The sequence below is a fragment of the Mus musculus genome, chromosome 6, assembly GCF_000001635.26.
Source record: "Mus musculus strain C57BL/6J chromosome 6, GRCm38.p6 C57BL/6J".
NCBI lineage: Eukaryota > Metazoa > Chordata > Mammalia > Rodentia > Muridae > Mus > Mus musculus.
In genome coordinates this window covers 120,241,263-120,261,190 of record NC_000072.6, presented here as the reverse complement: position 1 = coordinate 120,261,190, position 19,928 = coordinate 120,241,263, and the positions used below count along the sequence as shown (strand labels likewise).

At 45.2% G+C, this 19,928-nt stretch overlaps 1 protein-coding gene across 5 annotated transcripts in view; it reads left to right on the top strand.

Moving 5' to 3' along the window:
- The window catches only part of B4galnt3 (beta-1,4-N-acetyl-galactosaminyl transferase 3), a 94,165-nt gene that overhangs the window by 33,727 nt on the left and 40,510 nt on the right, over positions 1 to 19,928 (top strand). For 2 of the 5 annotated variants that reach the window (XM_017321658.1, XM_011241395.2), the window contains exon 1: positions 18,456 to 18,628. The exons of the other annotated variants lie outside the window; for them this stretch is intronic. Coding sequence is in view for 1 of the 2 variants with exons in the window: in XM_011241395.2 (XP_011239697.1) it covers positions 18,620 to 18,628 (9 nt within the window). In the remaining variant the exon portion in view is untranslated. Of the gene's footprint in view, positions 1 to 18,455; positions 18,629 to 19,928 lie in introns of those variants that run through there. 5 annotated transcript variants of the gene reach the window in all.

Here is a 19,928-nt window from a genome sequence, read left to right as displayed (position 1 = left end):
AACTAAACATTCACTCCTGTAGAAGATTCCTTAAGAATATTGTGATATTCTGGACTGGAGTATACTTTAGTTTGTATTCGTGGGACCCTGGGTTCAATTCTCAACAAAGTGTGAGATGTGCGCACACACACACACACACACACACACACTAATATGTGTCTTAGTTAGGGTTTCATTGCTGAAGGGACAACCTGACCAAGGCAACTCTTATAAAGTAAAACATTTAATTGGGGCTGCCTCAAAGTTTCTGAGGTTCTGCCCATTATCATCATGGTAGGAAGCATGGCAGTATCCAGGCGGACATGGTGCTGGAGGAGGATCTGAGAGTTCTACATCTTGATCTAAAGGCAGGCAGAAAGTGTTTGAGCACTAGGGGCCCTCAAAACCTGCCTACACGGTGACACACCCTCCAACAAAGCCACATCTATTCTAACAAGGCCACACTTCCCATGGGCCAAACATATTTAAAGCACCACACCATGTTATTAAATCTTTGTTTGTTTGTTTGTTTTTCAAGATGGGGTTTCTCTGTGTAACCCTGGCTGTCTTGGAACTCATCCTGTAGACCAGGCTGGCCTCGAACTCACAGAGATCTGCCTGCCTCTGCCTCTCCAGTGCTGGCTTTTAAATTCCTTTCTAATTCTTTGCCCTCATGTCCTGACTCTCTCTCCTTTCTCTGTGCATCTGCAGTCTTAGAAGGAACTCAGTGAGTATTCTTGCTATGTAATGTCTGAACTATTTTGTCAGCTTTGAGGCAACTTGAGTTTTAACTTTCTTTCTTGAATGAAATAATATCTAGTGAATAAATAAAAGGATGAATGTCCATCGAGCTGAGCTTATCTAAGGAAAGGACCACAAGAAGGGTAGCACATACCTTTAACCCTGGCACTCAGGGAGAAGAGTTCAAGGCCAACCTGGTCCACAGAGGGAGTTCCAAAAACAGGAGAAAGAAAAGAAGAGAAAAACAAAAGAAAAGAAAAGAAAAGAGGAGAAAAGAAAAGAGGAGAAATGAAAAAAGAAGAAGAAGAAGAAGAAGAAGAAGAAGAAGAAGAAGAAGAAGAAGAAGAAAGGAAGAAGAAGAAGAAGAGACAGACGACACAGGCAGCGCAACAGCTCTCATAACACCCCTTTTCTCCAGTCTTCACCCCTGAACTACACTGCACCCCTCCCCCCTGATCCCAGATTATAGAAGTTTTTCTTTTCCTTCTTTCTTCTCTTCTAGTTCTAATTTTTTGAGAACTGCTTTGAGTAAACCCCCAAATCAAGAACTAGCTCTTGTTGAGATGGGGTAGATGTTTGTCCCTCTGTTGGCTTGGCTTCTGCAAGCCTTTCTCACTGCTTTGTGAGAGAGCTCTCCCACCGAGTGAGGTGGTGTCTGCTCACCACAGCACCTCATTGTCATGGCGGGGAGTGTCCCAAAGACCCTTGTTTCGCATTACCCAGGCCTAGGATTTCTATCTTCAGGGAGATAGGGGTCTGAATAGGTCTGCCTCTCAAACTGTCCTCAACCTGGATTGATAGGAAGAGAACAAAGACCTACAAACAAAGCTGTGTGGAGCCTGTGTGGGGTTTCCAACTCTCCCACGAAGAGACCCAGATCAGACAAGCGGGAGCTCTGCCGCGAGCAGCCTCGGCCATCTTCTTCTCCTTTCTTTCATTTGCATAGATTTGAGCCAGTTAAGCCTCAGTCCTCGCTCTTCTTAGAAACCAGACTGTAGCCCGGCTCGCCTCTGATTTTAACCTCTAAAACACTACAGGTTGCAGCTGAGTAATCCCAGAGATACAGCTCTGAAAAAATCCTGTGGTTCAGCTTTTAGAGAGGAAACTATTTTGAATAGACCAGAGGTGATATAGTATTGTAAGGGAAACTACTTAAAGTTTCTTCTCTGTGTGTTAAGTGTTGGATCACAGAATGTGTTGGGGTGAACTGCGGTAATCCCAGCATGGGGAGGGCTGAGGCAGGAAGATTGTGGGAAGGATTTGAAGCTGGCTTTTGCTATGAAAAACCAACAGTATTTGCAGTGTCCCTAAATGTCATCATTTTTTCCCCAGGTAAACCAAGAGCAGATCACAAAGCTAGTAAGTAATGAGGCCTCGTACCCCTTGTCCTAGCTGAGGGCTTCAGTCTTGGCAATGATGGAACACAGCAGAATTTTTCAATCTTGGTTCTCCTGTATTTTTCTTTTCATTTTTTATTTTTCTACTTAAAAACATTTTGCAGGGTGGTGGTGGTGGTGCACACCTTTAATCCCCCTACTTGGGAGGCAGAGGCAGGTGGATCTCTGAGTTCGAGGCCAGCTTGGTCTACAGAGTGAATCCCAGGACAATCAGGGCTACACAGAGAAACTGTCTCAAAAAAACAAAACTCAGATGGTACACTTCTGTCCTCTCAGCAATTCAGGTGTGGAGGCAGGAGGATTGAATGTTCAAGGTCATCCTCACCTGAGTAGGGAGCTGAAGCCAGCTTGGGGTGTGTGAAAGCCTGTTTTGAAAAAGTGGAATCCTTACTTTTTGTTTCAGTGATGCTGGCGATGGAGCCCAGGCCTTCAGGCATGGATCACAAGGGCTCTCCCCTTCAGCTACACCCAGCCAGGTGCCTGTTTCTATGGGGATAGGCATTTTGCCTGAATGAATGTTGTGTACTATATTGTACCTGATGCCTCAGGAGGCCAAAAGAGGGCATTAGATCTCCTGGGACTGGAGTTACAGATAATCGTGAGCTCCCTGTGGGTGCTGAGAATTGAACCCAGTTCTCCCACTGGAAGAAGATCTAATGCTCCTAGTCACTGAGCTGTCTCTCCAGTCCTTCCCATATTTTATTTTGATTTCCTTTCCAATACCAGGGCATTGGATTGGGGATCCTGGTATTGGATCCATTGGGCCACCAGGCTTCCTTGATGTTTCTCCTGGTTGTGACAGGTTTGTTTGTTTTTCAAGACAAGGCTTTCTCTCTGTGTGACCCTGGCTCTCCTCGAACTTACTCTGTAGACCAGGCTGGCCTTGAACCCACAGAGATCCATCTGCCTATGTGTCCTGAGTGCTGGGATTAAAGGCATGTGCCATCACTGCCCTGCCAGATGTGACAGTTTTAATTTTAATATTAGTAGTGTCCCTTTGGCTATATATGGCAATTTCCCCCATATAGCTATCTTGAACACTTTCTGAGTTAATGTATATGATATATACTTGTGTTATGACTGTGTGGGCTTTGTGTGTACTAGATGTTGAGCTCAGCCTTGTGTGTCTGCTAAGGAGGCAAATGCTCTACCATGAGCCACACACCAGCACCTTACACACTTAAAATCAACTGCTATATCATCCCACTGCCCCGGCGATGATGATGATGATGATGACGACGACGATGACGATGATGATACCTACGTTAAGATAGATAACTCGAGGCTAAGTGTTGTCTAGAGAGCGAGATGATTCCTGCCACCTTGGAGCTTCGACTCTGTCATAGGCAGGTCTAGCTGAGGTTGGGAGGGATAGCTGATGTAGGTGACCCCAGTATAGCTCAGGGAGAGAGCCAAGCAGCCTAAGGTTCTGCAGTTCCTGCTCCTTGCCCCACAGAAGGACCTGTTTTTAAAACTGTGTGTGGTTGAAACACCCATGAAAACACTGGGCTTGTCCGAGGAAGTTCTGAAAGAGAAAAGAACTTGGTTACTATGTGTCCATTTAACAATGGGACAGAACTGTGGTGTGCAGGACATTCCCTAGTGGTGGCAATCAAGATGCTTAGGGACTGCAGCTGAAGGTGTAGATCAGCACACTTAGCATGTGAGAGGCCCTGGATTCAAACCCTAGTACTTTGTCCCCATAAAAGAAAACCTCTGGGGCCGGGTGTGGTGGTTGGTACCTGACTAATCCGAGCAGAACCAGACAGATCTCTCTTGAGTTCCAGAAAAGCCTGGTCCATATGTGAGTTTCAGACCAGCTGAGGCTATGTACTAAGAGCCTGTCTCAAAAAGAAGAGGAGGGGAGGGGGAGGGGGAGGGGGAGGGGGAGGGAATCTTTGGGTAGTCATCATTTGCAATGACCTGGGAAATGATTTGCCAGAGGTCCCATCCCAGGAAGCAGGTTGTTCTTCATTTGCCTTTTCTCTATTTGAATCTCTACAGCAGCATCCGATTCTTATTAGTTCAAGAAGATAAAACTTCTAGATCCTATATATCCCATATGATCACAGAAGGACTATTACCTATTTTGAAACAACTTCCTTTATAAATTTTAATCTCAGGTTCAGGCATCTCTCCACTCATCCTCCTAGGAATTAGTCAGTGCCTCTGACCTAAGCCCTTCCATTAACCCCCAGCATTCTCCAAGACCCTAAGGCCCCAAGGCCGAGGCTTGCCCTCTCAGTCTTTCACTTCCTCCCTCTGACCTTTGACTTACACAGGCCCAATAGCACCAGGACTGCTGTCCCCTCACCCCCACCCCCAGGAGACGACAGACAATGGATTCCTTTTGGGATTCTAGACTTGAGATCTAGACAACTCTGCCAACAGAGGAAATCAATTCTCAGAGATGAATCAGGAAGCCAAGGTCCTTCCCTTGAGTACAGTCGACAGGACCATTAGTCAACAGGGCAGGAGAGGCTCAGGCCTCAAGAACCTTGCTGGGCTGTTGTGCTTAGGGAAGGTAGAGCCTGAGTTAGATAATGTCTTACCCAACATGTTTTCTGTCGTGTCTTGCAGGTTTTCTCAGGAACCCACCTGAGACACTGCTACCTCTCTAGTACTTCAAAGATGGTGGGCGGTTAGTCCTGAGGCCCCACGGTCCATTGCTGTAACTGACCCTGCCTCCCTTTTAGAACACACACCCCATTTCCAAGAGGGTGGTTGAGTTCATTGAACAAAAGGGCTGACAGCAGAGAAATACTTTGCAAGATGCAAATGCTTAATAATTAATGAGCATTAGAAGCCGGCCTCGGGCCACTGTGTTTTAGGAAACCCATCTGCTGGAGTAGGACAGAGACTATTTTCAGGGCAGGAGAGACTTGAGGCAACATGGAATGGTGAATGGAGCAGCCTCCCGGGGGATTTAGATGGTACGGAAACCCAGATACAGAATTAGAGAAGAAACAACAGCCTTGCTCAGGGACTCTTCGCTCTCCCAAATGTTGATTTCATTGACCTAAATCAAGCCTCTGCTCCCATGTGCGGGGACCTATTTTAAGAGAGTCATAAATATACAAACTCGGAAATGCCTGGTGGTGGTGGTGGTGGGGTGGTGGCAAGAGGATGTGGTTGCACACCGGGACAGCATCCGGCTCAAATCACACTCCCGCCCCTGGATTCCAGGCGGGCAGGAGGGATGGCACAGCGGTGATGTTTACAAGGAGGTGCCAGGAGCAGAGAGCGGGTGTTCTAAACTAAACCTAGAAACATCACTGTGTTCCTGCCTCACGCACTGCAAAGCAGACAAAAACGTGGGCTCCGGGTGGTGGGAGCTGAGAGAAAGGGAGCCTAGTGGCCTCTTCTCCATCACAAGCCTTCTTGCCTTTGCCATCCTTACTGCACTGGAATTTCTCACTCATCTGTAGACTGTTAGACTGCCACTGCTTCTGGGGATTGAGACCTGCTCGACACTCCTACGTTCCCTGCCCTGGCCTAGTGAGTCCAGTCCAAGGTTATTGAGTCAAAAAATACACTAGTCTTCAGCTTAGAGAAATACTATAACCCTTTCCTTACTTTTCAGGTAAGGCAAGTGATGGTCCCTGGTTGCCTAGGCTAGCATCGACCAGGCCTCTAACTCAAACCGGGTTTCGTCAGGGGTGGAGCACCATGAGAAATAGCTTTGGGTGTTACTGGGTGGAGCTGAGATGTGGCAGAGTTGGGTGGACCAGAGGGCTCCAGCTAGCTTTGCACACTCAGCTGATTTTGACCCTCAGTGATAGAGCTCTGGCCTAGCATGTGAGGCCCCAGGCTCCTTTGAAGCACGCAGGAATTTGATAGGAGTTTGCTCAGATGCAAAAGCCCAGGAAATAAGAAAGCTTTTGTGTCAATTCTTTGAGGAGGTAGTATGGTCTTCCTTGGGTTGACACAGCTCAGGGATGGAGTGGCAACATTCCCTCCATCTCCATAGTCCTTCAGTTTCTTCCTACCGTGATCTGAGAAATACTTGGGGAGGGGGTGTCACCTGAGCTGAGAGGGACACAGGCCCTTTCAAGAACAAATCAGTCTCTAGTGAGATGTTTACACCAGCTCATACCCAAGGGTGCAGTGTGAGTCATTTGATCTAATTGGTTTAATAAGTAAACGATCTGTGCCCAAAGAGGAGGGGGTTGGGCGTGAGAGGGAGGGGCTCGCTACCTACAAATCCTAAGGGGTCAGCTTTGAAGAGAGGGAGACCTGCTGCTGGCTTTCTAGGGATCTGTGACAGTTCAGCTGGAGGGTGGGGTGCTTTGGGAGGGAGGGAGAACAGAGACCCAGAAGTCCTGCCTGCTGGCAAAGAGAGGTAGTTCAGCTTCTCAGTGCCCTTCCTAAAGAAATGAAACAAGGAATCATTCATTGAAGTATATAGTTCAGTAGGAGCGGGGGTTGGGCTAAGTGCTCAGGGGTAGAGCAACCTCCAGTACCACCACCACCACCACCACCACCACCCCACCCACCCCACCCCCCCGCAAAAAAAGTACAATTCAGTGCAACCAGTATTTAATTTCAAAACTTTTTTTTTTTTTTTGGTCTCTCCAAAAAGGAACCAAGCACACAGTAGCAATCCCTCCATCTTCTCTCTGTTCCCCAGTGCAGGCAACCTTTTTTTTTTTTTTTTTTTTTTTTAATTTCCAAGAATTTGCCTATTCTGAACATTTCATATGATGGCCCATGTAATAGGTGCCCCATTGTGTCTGGATTTTTCCTTTCACTAAGCAAACAGTAGTGTTTTCAGAGTTATTGATGTAGCATGGGTCTGAACAGTCGTCTCAGTATCTCTAGGAGATGGGTATCTCTAGGAGATGGCTCTAGTCCCTGCTGTAACCTGAGGATACCCAAATGTCTTTTCATGTAACTTAGCACATCCTCCTGTACACTAGAAGTCATTCTAGGTGGCTTGTGGTATATGGTATAGCATAAATATGATGTAGATAATTGTTATACTATGTTTCATATATAATATTCCATGCTTGCATATATGCTGTTTTGTTTTCTTTCCTTCCTCCCTTCCTTTCTATCTTTCTTCCCCTCCCCCCTTCTCCTCCTTTTTGTGAGACATGGTCTCATTTATCTGCGGTTAGCCTCAAACTCATAATGTAGCCCAAGGATAGCCTTGAACTTTTCTTTTTTTAAAGATTTATTTACTTATTTTATGCATATGAGTACACTGTAGTTGTCTTCAGACACACCAGAAGAGGGCATCAGATCCCATTACAGATCATTATGAGCTGTGGTTGCTGGGAATTGAACTCAGGACCTCTGGAAGAGCAGTCAGTGCACTTAACCACTCAGCCATCTCTGCAGCCCAGCTTTGAACTTTTGATTCTCACACCTTTAATTCTGAGTGCTGAGATTACAGGCTTTCCCACCATGCCCTGTATATGGCTGCTGGGAATTGAACCCAGGACTAAGGACCTGCTAAGTAGTCACTCTAACAGCTAATCCGCATCCCTAGCCCTTTTTGGTTTTGTCTTTTGAGATATACATTTTTTTCCTTTTATTTTAAGATAGGGTCTCACTGTTTTGCTGGCTGTCCTGGAACTCATTGACCAGGTTGGCCTCAAACTTGGAGATCTACCTGCCTCTCTTGGAGTCTCCAGGATTGGATCTACCTGGTTCTGTTTTTGTTTTTTTGAGACACAGATTCCCTATACAGCTTCAGCTACCTTGGGACTCACTATATAACCCAGGCTGGCCCTGAACCCATGTTCTGATCTTCCTGGCTCATCTGTCTCCCAAGTGGCTTATTAATTACTGATGGGCATTTGGGTATTTACAGTTTGGGGCTATTAGGACTGGCACTGCTATGGTGTTGTCATCGTCGTTGTCCTCCTCCTCCTCCTCTTCCTCCTTTTCTTTCTATATATAACTCATTGATAGGGGAGAGCCCAGCTTATTCTGAGTAAGGACCTCACTTGGACAAGTGGTCATGGGTTCCAAGATTCTACAAGAAAACAGGCTGAGAAAGCCATGAGCAGTGACAGTACGCAGCTCCCCTCTATGGCCTCTGCATCAGCTCCTACTTCCAGGTTCCTACCCTGTGTTTCTGGCTGACTTCCTTCCATGATGAACGTGATGTAGGAGCATGAACCAAATTGCCCTTTGTTCCCCAAGCTGCTTTTGACTTTTGGTCATGGTGTTTCATCATAACAGTAAAAGCTCTAATGAAGAGAGACACACATACACATACACATCTGTGTTTTGAATAGGTTTTAAATGTTTTTATTCTATTTTTTTTATTCATTGTGTACATGTATGCATGGGTGTGAGTCATGGCATACATAAGGAGGTCAGAGGACAACTTGTGGGATTCAGTTCTCTTCTTCCACCGTAAGGATTGATTGAACTCAGGTCGACAGGCTTGGTGGTAAGTGCTTTGGTCATCTGAGCCATCCTATCTCCTAAAAACCAGTGTATATGGCAATGAATTGTTTCCATGTTTTAGGAAGTTATATACTAATGTCTGTGCTTCAGTTCTAACACATGTGACCCAACAGTCTCATGTTGGATCTTAGTCTCGGAATCATAGCAGTTGCATATGTATGAAGCATTGATTGGAGACAGTTCAACGGCCATTGGTTGAGAGGTAATTTGCTCAAATGTACCTTTAAATGTTGTTTTCCAGCACTGGAGATTGAACCCAGGACTCTGCACACATTCAGCAAGTGTTTCTACCACCCAAGCTTAGTCATAGGCATCCAAGGTTCTTCCAGAAAACGTGGCTACTCCAGGACTGAGAAACAGTAGCCCCAGCATTCTTTGGGAGCTTGCTAGATGCCAGTTCTTAGGTCTCCTACAGACCATCCATTGCTCCTTACCCCCTCAGTGCTGGACATGGAATTCGAGGCCTCATGCATGCTGAGGGAGCATCCTACCTCTGGGCCATGCTCACAGCCTCGGAGATGCTGGACTTGGCCTGTTGCCATTTGCTGAGATGCACACATTCAGGGGACCAGAGTTTAGAAGCATATACAAGAGTTTGGTTTTGCTAAGTTTGCGCTGCCTCAAAGATGTTCGTATAGGGACTGGGTACATTTAAAAGTACATAGAAGGAAATGTCAGTGCAAACGTAAGGAAGTGGACGATGGCAAGCCATATCTACAGGACCAGTGAGGAAGGAAGGGAGTCCCCAGGAAGAACAAGTCCCTGCACGGGGCCAGCCACAAAGGTGAGTTAGTTAGTGGGGTTTGAGATAGGAAATGAAGAGCTTAGCTTTTAGGAAAAAGACAGAGGAAGGATGTGTGAATGTAAAAGGAAAGACCGTAAAGGATGTTGTATTCTGCCTGGCAGATTCTGTGCTCTGGGATTCAGAGGAGGTAGTGTTTTCATGCTCATTTTATTTCAGAGAAATACTTTATGGTTCTGGCCTGGGAACCATGTGTAGCTAGGGGCGAGCCCCCAAGACTCAGAAATACACCAACCTCAAAATACCTGTTTGGGTCCTCCTCACAGAGAAGTCTTCCCCGATTTGCAGGGTCCTTTCTGTTTCATTGTTGTGTACCCTGTGAACTACTCATCCTGGATGCTGTGCAAAAAACACAGTTGAGCCGGGTGTGGTGGCGCACACCCTTAATCCCAGCACTTGGGAGGCAGAGGCAGGTGGATTTCTGAGTTCGAGGCCAGCCTGGTCTACAAGGTGAGTTCCAGGACAGCCAGGGCTATACAGAGAAACCCTGTCTCGAAAAACCAAAAAAAAAAAAAAAACACAGTTGGGAGGCGGGACTGGCTGTGGAAATGCCGTGCAGGGACTTGAGTTGTGGCTTCTTGCTGCCCTGTCACTGTTTCCGTAGCTCCGTCCTCCATAAATGAGGCACCACAAGACCAGCCTCCTCAGGGTTGTGTTGAGGATTAACCGAGCAACCTGTGGACTTTGAAACCACACAGTAGTTTGGATCTCAGTCATTTCTGAGATCTGGAGCAAAGTCCAGAAATCATTTAAGCCTCAGTCTTATCGAGAAAGTGGTACCTTCCTGCTTCTGTGCTGGGAATGAATGTGCAAGGCCTGGGAGAGCATGGGAAGTCAGTAAGCCATAGTCTGAGTACCAAATGGAGCTGCCCAGCCTCGTATACACTGAGCATATATTGAACACATATTGGCTGAATTTGTTCAAGCCCCTGAATGATGCATTTGGAAGAAAATATGATAGCTGACCCGGCATGAGGCATATAGCTAAAAAGTAGTGGGCAGGGATTCAGTCCAGATCTCTCTGACTCTTAACTTGATTTGTTATACCATGCTTAGCCATCAGACAAAGCAGCGAGGCCCCACATGGTGCTTGGTAATTCTAGCCTGTTGGCTGAATGTACCTTTCTTTTAAGCTTCTTCTGAAAGCTTTATCTCCACTCTCAGCTATTCTCTGCAACCATCAGAACTCTAACATACTGGTCCAAGAAGCCACCTCAAAATAGGTAACAGACTGAAGTCTCTGTGTGAAAGCTGTATCTGTTTTTGTATGGTGGTGAACTCTGGGGGAAATGTAGCTCAGTGCTCCAACCAGCCCAAGGGGATAAATTTGCATCTTACCCAACAAATTGCCTACAACAGAGTCTTTGAGACATGGAAGAGATATCCCCCTAAGACCCAGGAAGGCTAAACAGTTAATCGCTTCCCAAGAGCTTTATGTATTACTAGGATACAGACCGCAGTCAGAGATCGTTAAACATCAAAGTTTATGTTCAAGAAGGAAAAAACCAAAAATGAAAGGTCCAAACTCTCCACCTTAGCTGTCATTACAAGTACCCCAAGTAGGAGAAAGATCCAGAGCCCATGTAAATAGCAGGGAAAATGAGACTGGATGAGATCCAGCCAGCAGTAGCGGGGAAGAGTGGTGCTTGGCTCAGGCCTTTAATCTGGTCCTTCTCCTGAGCACAGTGTCCTTCTTCTCCCTTTTGGGGATAGGGAACCGGGACAGTCTGGCCCACTTCTGAGCAGTTTTTGTCAGCTCATCTACTTATATGCCCTTGGTTTTCTCTTTGGTTCCACTAGACCTGGCACCTGAAACCAGTCCGACTCTGTCTTCCAGATGAATGCCTGGGGTTGCTCAGGGCCAGGGTGAACAGAGCTGAGCTTCCTGCAGTGCTTGGGATAGGCAACTCTGAGAGTTCACTCTGCAAGTGCCTTCTGATGTGTCTGGGCGCTCACTTCTCTGCTTCTTGCTGAGGAGTTCCACGTGGAGTAGGGAGTCTTTGAATGAGCTATTTGTGCATTTCCAGTCAACATCCTTATTGACACAGCTACAGATGGATCAGAGGTGTATAGAGGTCGGCGCCAGCAGTCATCTGAGGGAATCTAGCATCAGCGTGAGGCTGAGGACAGCAGAGAGCTTTTGCAAGTGATGTTTGTTTGTTCGTTCATTTAGCCATCTATTTATTTGAGACAAGGCTGAACCTGCAGGAGTCTCCCTGATTTTGTATCCCACTTGTGTGCTGGGATTGCTGAAAGCAGTAATTGACTATCAGACAATGTGACTCTTTGGGTTGGGTTCCTAACATTGTATTGACATAGGAAGAACTCATAGCATCATTATTTAGTGTACATAATGGATCTCCTTACAGTCTTTTCAAGCATACTTTGTACTTGATCCTTTGTTTTCCCTGGTCATTAGACTCCTTCCTCCTTCCTCCTTCCGTCCTACACAGTCTCTTTCTACTATCATGACAACACATGACATCATGTGACAAGAACAGACACACACACACACACACACACACACACACACATATGCATTAAACATATGAGAAAATATACAGTGTTTATCTAACTTATCTTGTTTAACGTGAGATCTCCAGGTTTATCCATTTTCCTGAAAATTACATAATAATATTCTTTGTGGTTTAATGAAACTCAATTGTATGACCACATAATTGTCTGTCTGTCTGTCTATCTGTCTGCTCATCTGTTAATGGGCATCTAGACTGTTTACGTATCTTAACTATTATGACTAATTATGCAATGAGCATGGATGTTCAGATACCTCTTTTGAGCTGACCCTGATTCCTTCTGGAGTACTATTACCAAGGAGTAATATGGCTGAATCATATGGTATTATCAATTGATTTAGAAACAGGATCTCATTAAGTAGTCAGGGTCGGCTTCAAACTTCACTTCTGCTTCCGCCTCTGAAGTGCTCAGACACCTGGGTTGGCAGTTCTAGCGTGAATTTTTGGGCATCTCTGTAAGTGGTTTTTGTAGTGGCTGCTTTAGTTCATATCCCATCAGGAACAGTCTGGGGTTACCTGTTCCCTGAGTCCTTGCCAGCATTTGTTTCGATCATATATCTTGATTAGGGTTTAGCAAATATGGTTTGTAACACATCAAATGTTGTATGTCATATCAAACTATGTATATAAAACAAGTTGACTTAGTGAAATTCTCACTTTAGAGCCACAGAGATGAGTTTTGTATGGGTGTTTGTGTATATGTTTGATTAGTAGTAGTATCATTCATCATTGTCCTCATCATTATCTGTGTGGTTTTGTTTGTTTCGGTTTTTTGTTTTTTGAGACAGGGTTTCTCTGTATAGCCCTGGCTGTTCTGGAACTCACTCTGTAGACCAGGCTGACCTTGAACTCACCAAGATCCACCTGCCTCTCCTTCCAGAGTGCTAGGATTAAAGGCGTGTGCCACTATGCCTGGCTAGAGCTAGTTGTTTTTTGTCTGTAGAAAAATATAAAACCATCACTCAGTAGTTTAATCAGCCATCTTGAGTCAAGGTCTCATTGACTTTATGAAGGTCAGAGCAGACAGCAGACGTAATCTTATGGAATTATGACCAATGGCATCTGAACCAAAGTAAACAAACAACAAAAAAACACCTACGGCTCAAGCTTTAGGAAATTATATTTACTTATTTGTTTATAATGTACGTGTGCTGAGTGTGTGTGTGTGTGAGAGAGAGTGTGTGTGTGTGAGAGAGAGAGAGTGTGTGTGTAGGTCAGAAGACAATTTGTGGGGCTCAGTTTTCTTCTACTATGGGGATCCAGCTCAGGTCATCCTTCCCCCCCCCCCCCCCAGGACAGTGAGAATACTGCTGAACTGTCTATTTTCTTCTTAGCTCCTTCCAGAGTCTAAATCCCTTTCTCAAGCATACTTGCAGCTGTTTATCTTACTGATTTAAAAGGATTCTAGGGAGAGCCATTGAGTAACTCAGCAGGCAAGGGTGCTTACTGCTAAGCCTAGTGACTTCACTGAGTAACTCAGCAGGCAAGGGTGCTTACTGCTAAGCCTAGTGACTTCACTGAGTAACTCAGTAGGCAAGGGTGCTTACTGCTAAGCCTAGTGACTTCACTGAGTAACTCAGCAGGCAAGGGTGCTTACTGCTAAGCCTAGTGACTTGAGTTTCATCCCCAGAACCTATGAGAGAACTGACAGCAGAAAGCTGTGTCCCTACTCACTACATAAAATAAAATAAGCATATATATGCTTATCATTACATATATAATCTCCAGGACTGGCAGTATAGCTCAGTTGATAAGAGTTCTTGCTTTGCATATATGAGGCCTTAGATTTCATTGTTAACAGCACACATACATATAAAATAAATACTACCTTTTTGTGATTCTAGGAATGAACTTTAGGGCTTTATGCATCCTAGGTAAGTGTTTAATCACAGCTATATGTCAGCCTTTATTCATTTATTTTAAAAATTGCTTCTTAAGCCGGGCGTGGTGGTGCAAGCCTTTAATCCCAGCACTTGGGAGGCAGAGACAGGCGGATTTCTGAGTTCGAGGCCAGCCTGATCTACAAAGTGAGCTTCAGGACAGCCAGGGCTACACAGAGAAACCCTGTCTCAAAAAAAAACAAAAAACAGAACAAAAAACAAACAAAAAAACAAAAAATTGCTTCTTAACCTAAAGAAAGGATTTTTTTTTTCTCCTATGTGAAATGTTAGGAGATTAACATGTCAAAGAAGTACTTAGTGCGCTTCTGTGTATGTAAGTTATGGTTTTGAAAATCATGTAGGAGGATAATAAATGGTGTGCCAGTGAAGTCTAATGTCTCTCAGGCTCTTATCTTGCAGACTGTGGCCACAGGTCATGCCCAGCCTTGCTCCTAAAAACCTCAGAGCCATCTTCATGTGGTTAGCAGAGTCAGATTTAGGACTGATCCGGCCTGTCACTAGCAGGTTCTCAGATTCTCAGGGAAATACGTCCTCCGAGCTGCCTCTGGTGACCGTGACCTTCTTTCCACAAGAAGGCTTGTGTTCTCAGAGCCCAAGCTGGACAGACCCAGCAGTATTGGGGACTTGCCACCAGACTCACCAACTAGATGGCCTCACTTGTTAGCAGGCGAGGGATGGGCTCTGAGCTAGAACAGAGACCTGAATTTTTGCCATTGGTCTTTCTCCAAACTTGTTTTGTGTCTCAGATAATGACACCTTAGGCTTCTAGCCTTTAGCTTTCTAGTGGAGATGTTATTTAAGCTTGTAGCTATGGTCTCTCAGCTTTCCTATACTGCAACAAGCTGGGGTTTTTTTGTTTGTTTATTTGGGATAAAGTCTCTGTATGTAGCTCTGGCTGTCCTAGAATATATTGACCAGACCAGCCTCAGACTCAGAGCTCTGCCTGCCTCTGCCTACTGAGTGCGTGCCACACACTCTGGGCTGTGTTTGAATCTGAAGTTCTGTCTCACTCTGTCTCTTCTGTATGAGGCAAGAGCCACCATGCCCATTGGTTAGAAAGTTTAACCAATGACTGTTTTCCTTATCTTTTCAAGAAATACATTTAGAACACCATCTCTTTGTATAACCCAGGGGAAATAATCTAAATAATTAACTCTACCATCTTCCAGATATTCTATAAAGTTTCTAGATATTGTAATGTTTGTGTCTTTGATACCTCTCATTATATCTGCATTTGTGTACTTTAGCTGAGCGTGGAGGCGCATGCCTTTAATCCCAGCACTCGGGAGGCAGAGGCAGTCGGATTTCTGAGTTCGAGGCCAGCCTGGTCTACAAAGTGAGTTCCAGGACAGCCAGGGCTACACAGAAAAACCCTGTCTCAAAAACAAAACAAAACAAAACAAAACAAAAAAAACAACAACAACAAAATTCATTCTTTAAAGATCAAGTCAATTATGTACAGCTAAAGGGTTCTCACAGGGAAGACCCACACCCTACCCCTAATCCCTTCACCACCATCTCCCCCCACCCCCCACGCACTGATATTTGAATGGAATTGCAAGGCTCTCACAGGTAGGACTGGAGGTTTGAATCCTAAGCAGACATCAGGGGTGTTGAGATATTAAAGATTTTAGAAACTGCTTGGTTCTTGACCTTTCTGAGGCCTGATGGTGTGATTCCCTATTTTATTTATTTTGTGGTCTTTCCCCAATTTATCTTGAGAGAGAGAGAGAGAGAGAGAGAGAGAGAGAGAGAGGAAGAGGAAGAAGAAGAAGAAGAAGAAGAAGAAGAAGAAGAAGAAGAAGAAGAAGAAGAAGAAGAAGAAGAAGAAGAAGAGAAAGAAAGAAAGAAAGAAAGAAAGAAAGAAAGAAAGAAAGAAAGAAAGAAAGAAAGAAAGAAAGGGAGAGGAAGGAAGAAAAATAGAAACAACAACAAAACAAAACAAAGGCAGGGTTTGTAGTCCTGGCTGGCCAGAAATTCACTGTATAGACCAGGTGGCCTCAAACTATGAAACCCCTTCTTCAACTCCTGAGTTCTCCAAAATCAGCTCTCGAAGTTACCAGTGATTTAAGCTGAGGCAGATAGGCCTGCAGTTCTAGCCACATCGGAGGACTAGTTTTCCAGTCTGTGTTTACTTGCTGAGTTTTTATTGGTTGTACCATATACCACCAGTGTGCATCTGGCGTGATATATGTCTTACCACAAGTGTTTAAAGAATCCAGAACCAGGCACATGGCAAACACCTGTATTCTTAGCACTCAGGAGGCTGAGACAAAATTACAAGTTCCAGACTAGACCGACCCCATTACACACATATGCACACTCACACACAGTCATACCATATACACACTCATACATACATATAAACACTCTTACACACACACACATACAGACTCACTCATACTCACACACTTATACCTATACGCACACATACACACTCTCACACACATATACATACTCACACACATACACTCATACATATATACACACTCACACATATACATACTCACACTCACACACATACATATGCATTCATACACATACTCATATATACATTCTTACACATACACACACCTAGTGACACACACATACACTGATACACACACCCATATTACAATGGAATATTGCTCAGCCTTAAAGTAAAGGAAGGAAAATTTGACACACAGTGCAATATGGTTGAACTATGAAATAATGTTTTAATTATGAAATTAGCTAAACATATAAGAACAAATACTGTATGATTCCATGTATATGTGATACTTGGTATCAACCCACCTCCTAGGTGCCTCTCAGACCTACCAACTTGGTAATCGAGATTAGTCTGTGTTATATGTATTTTCAACACATGTCCACATCTCAAAGTTATGTTTAGAAAAGAGAAAGAAGGCTAGAGTAGTAGTGCCTTTGGAGGCAGAGGCAGGTGGATCTATGTGAGCTGGGGGCCAGCCTGGTCTACAGAGCAAGCTTCAGGCCCATCAGAGCTAGATAGTGAGGAGTGGGGGTGAGAGAGAGAAAGGGAAATGAGGGAATAGTGACCACTCAGGGACACTTGGGTTGTGACTTTGACATCTCTGCCACAGCGAGTATCCACAGGGTGCTGTGACAGCCTGCAGCTGGTTGTCAGTCTCTCAGAGTGTCAGGGTCAGTGACTGTCACTTCATCCAGGCCCTAGCCCAGAACTGTGAGGAGACACTGCTTCTGAAGTAACTCTTCCAGCTCTTCACACCACCCACTCTTTATCATTCACATGTTTAGGTGCTTGCTCAATGCAACAGGAATGAGAGAGAGAGAGAGAAAGAGAGAGAGAGAGAGAGAGAGAGAGAGAGAGAGAGAGAGAGAGAGAGAGAGAGAGAGAGAGAGAGTGTGTTAGTTTTGCTTGCACAGGGCTAATTTTCAGGCCTTCCTAACTCGGCTCAGGTGCAGCTAAGTCCTGTGATGACATACTGTGCCTTGGGCCAAGAATCAAAGACTGACTTCAGACTGGTCCTTCACACTGGCTCCCCTTGCAGATTAGACATTCAGTGAACTTACCTTTAGGTCCCTGTGCCCCTGTCAACAAAATGGTAAAGGTTCGTGGCATTTGGATGAACATAAAACAAAGCCAAGAATATTTAGCGGTGACTCTGGGAAGAGGACCTGACCCTTATAGTCTTATGGTATGCACTCTATGCTCAGTGCATACAAACCCCTGAAGTTTTACTTAAGTGACCTTTTGTGGGAAGGAAGAGGGTCAAGTCTAAGTTGACAATAATCTCCCTGTGGCCCTGACCGGCTTGAACTCAGTGTAGACCAGGTGGCCCTTTGTCTTCCGAGTGCTGGGATTAAAGGGTGTACCACCACACCTAACCCCGATAGTCTTGTGTACCCTCCTGTCCCAGTCCTTCTCCTTCCCAGGAACAGGTTACAGCAACCTCATCTGGTTTTGGCAAGTCCCTTTCCTCAGACCGTGCAGGCCTAGCAGTTGGCTGGCACCCACATCAGATTGTTTTCCAGCCAGATACAGAAAAGAGGCTCAGACTGCTGAGAAGAGAGTATGTTCGGTGGCTCCGTGGTAGATCACTTTCCTGGCTTGCTCAGGCCCTACGTTGGATCCCCAACACTGCAAACGTGTGTGTGTGTGTGTGTGGGTGGGTGTGTGGGTACTGTAAAAGCAGATATCAAGTGTAATGGGCTGGGGAGGCTAAGGCTCCTGGTTGTTGGTCCAAACCAAAGCCCTGTGGAGCCCAAGAAAATGTCCTTGGCTTCGAGGATTCTTCTCTTTGTTTCCCTTGGATTCTGGTGCCTTTTTGTACAACACACAGAGGGTCCTGTGTAAGATACTTCTTAGGAGATCTTTTTGAAAAGCAAGCAGTTTCCCTATGCCATTGTGTGGAGGCCGTGAGGACTTCAGTAAAAGGGAAATTTTGTTAACATCAAGTGATTGCTGTGTGGTGAAATAAGACTGTGTGTCAGAAGCCTGTAGCAGAGAGGAGCCCGGCCAGACGCCCATTTGTAGCCATGATGGTTATCTGTGGGTGAATCACATGCCAACCCACTAGTGGGTGGAGTGGGGTAATGCGTGGAAGAGAAGTTTCTGAAGTCTGTGTCGGTATTTTACTGTAACCATCCCCAAAGTCCAGGCTCTTGTCATTAAGTTAATTATTAAGTATTTCCTGCTTGTCCTCGCTTGCCTTTTTAAAAAATTACTTAAGACGCAGCCTCTGCCTCCTGTGTGTGGCTGTGATGCTGGGTGCCACTGTGTCCAGTTTCCTCCTCTTTCCATAGTGACTAGCTGACATCTCGCCTGCTTCGCACAGACATACGCCCCTGTGTTTCCCTTGGCGTGACTTCCTGGACCTTCAGATGAGGATGGTTTGGTTTTATTTGTTTGTTTTTATCCTGGCTCCCACTTTTTTCTGTCAATGATGTTTCTGTCTCTCCAGGTCCTCCAACAATGGAAACCATTTTCTCTCTCTCTCTCCATCAGGAGAAAGAACCTCTGTTTCTGTTTTTTACCTGGGAAGAGGCCAAGGGAGTGTTTAGGGCTTTAAGAGTATATTTGTTTTTAGATTTATTTTTATTTTATGTGCACGAATGTTTTGCCTGCATGTGTGTCTGTGTACCATTTGTGTACAGAGTCCACAAACGCTAGAACAGGGCATCAGAACCCTTGGAACTGGAATTACACATGGTTGTGAGGTGCCCTATTGGGTGCTGGGAGTTGAACCCAGGTCCTCTGCAAGAGCATCTAGTGCTCTTAGCAACTGAACTGTCTCTCTGGTTCTATTTTTATTTTTTTTAAGCTATGTGTATCCCTGAGTATAGATGTGGGTGTGAGTACAGGTGCTTATGGAGGCTCAAAGTATCACATCTCCTGAAGCTGAAGTTAAAGGTGGTTGTGAGCCATCCAGTGTGGGTACTGAGAACCAAACTGGGTCCTCTGAAAGAACAGGAAGTGTTCTTAACCGATGAGCCATCTTTCCAGCCCTGGAGCCCAGGCTTTTAAGTATCCACTAAGGTTTCTGTCTTACACCCTCCAGTGCCTCTGTGGGCAACATTAAACCTTCAGCGAGGTCTAGTGATATTCTTGCTGAAACTTCTCCATGGCTGTTATACAGAGCCAATGATTTCCTGTAGTGCTTGCTTCTCCTAGACTCTCATACCATAAAGACAAGTTTCCTAATCACAAGAGATTTTGCTCGTAGTCTTGCCTGACATTTCTGAGTCTTTGAGAATAAAAAATCCTTGAGCAACATCGTGTCATCAGCATCCGGTGAGCCCCGCCAGCTTGCTGTGTCTGCCCGTTTGCATCCAGCAGAACTGGCTTGCACCTGCCCTGCGTGTGGATACAAGTGTGAGCACCAGGCCATCTCCAAGGTCTTGGCAAAGTGGGTCCTTTCATTAACCACGGAGCAGAAAGAGCTAAGTGTGTGCGCGCTTTCGCTCCGTCCCAGCTGTTAGTAGGGCACGTGGTGCTCAGGAAATGCCTAATGATCAAGGGTCCGTTGGCTCATTTTCCCCAGTCTTCTGATTGATTATTCTTAGCTATTTATTCTACGTGTTAGACAAATGTCCAGCTACTGCAGCCCTGAACTCCCTATTTGAAAGACCGCCCAGGGAGGTCAGCAGTGGTCCCATGTTTTCCTTGAAGTGTCTCTTTGTCCCATTTCAC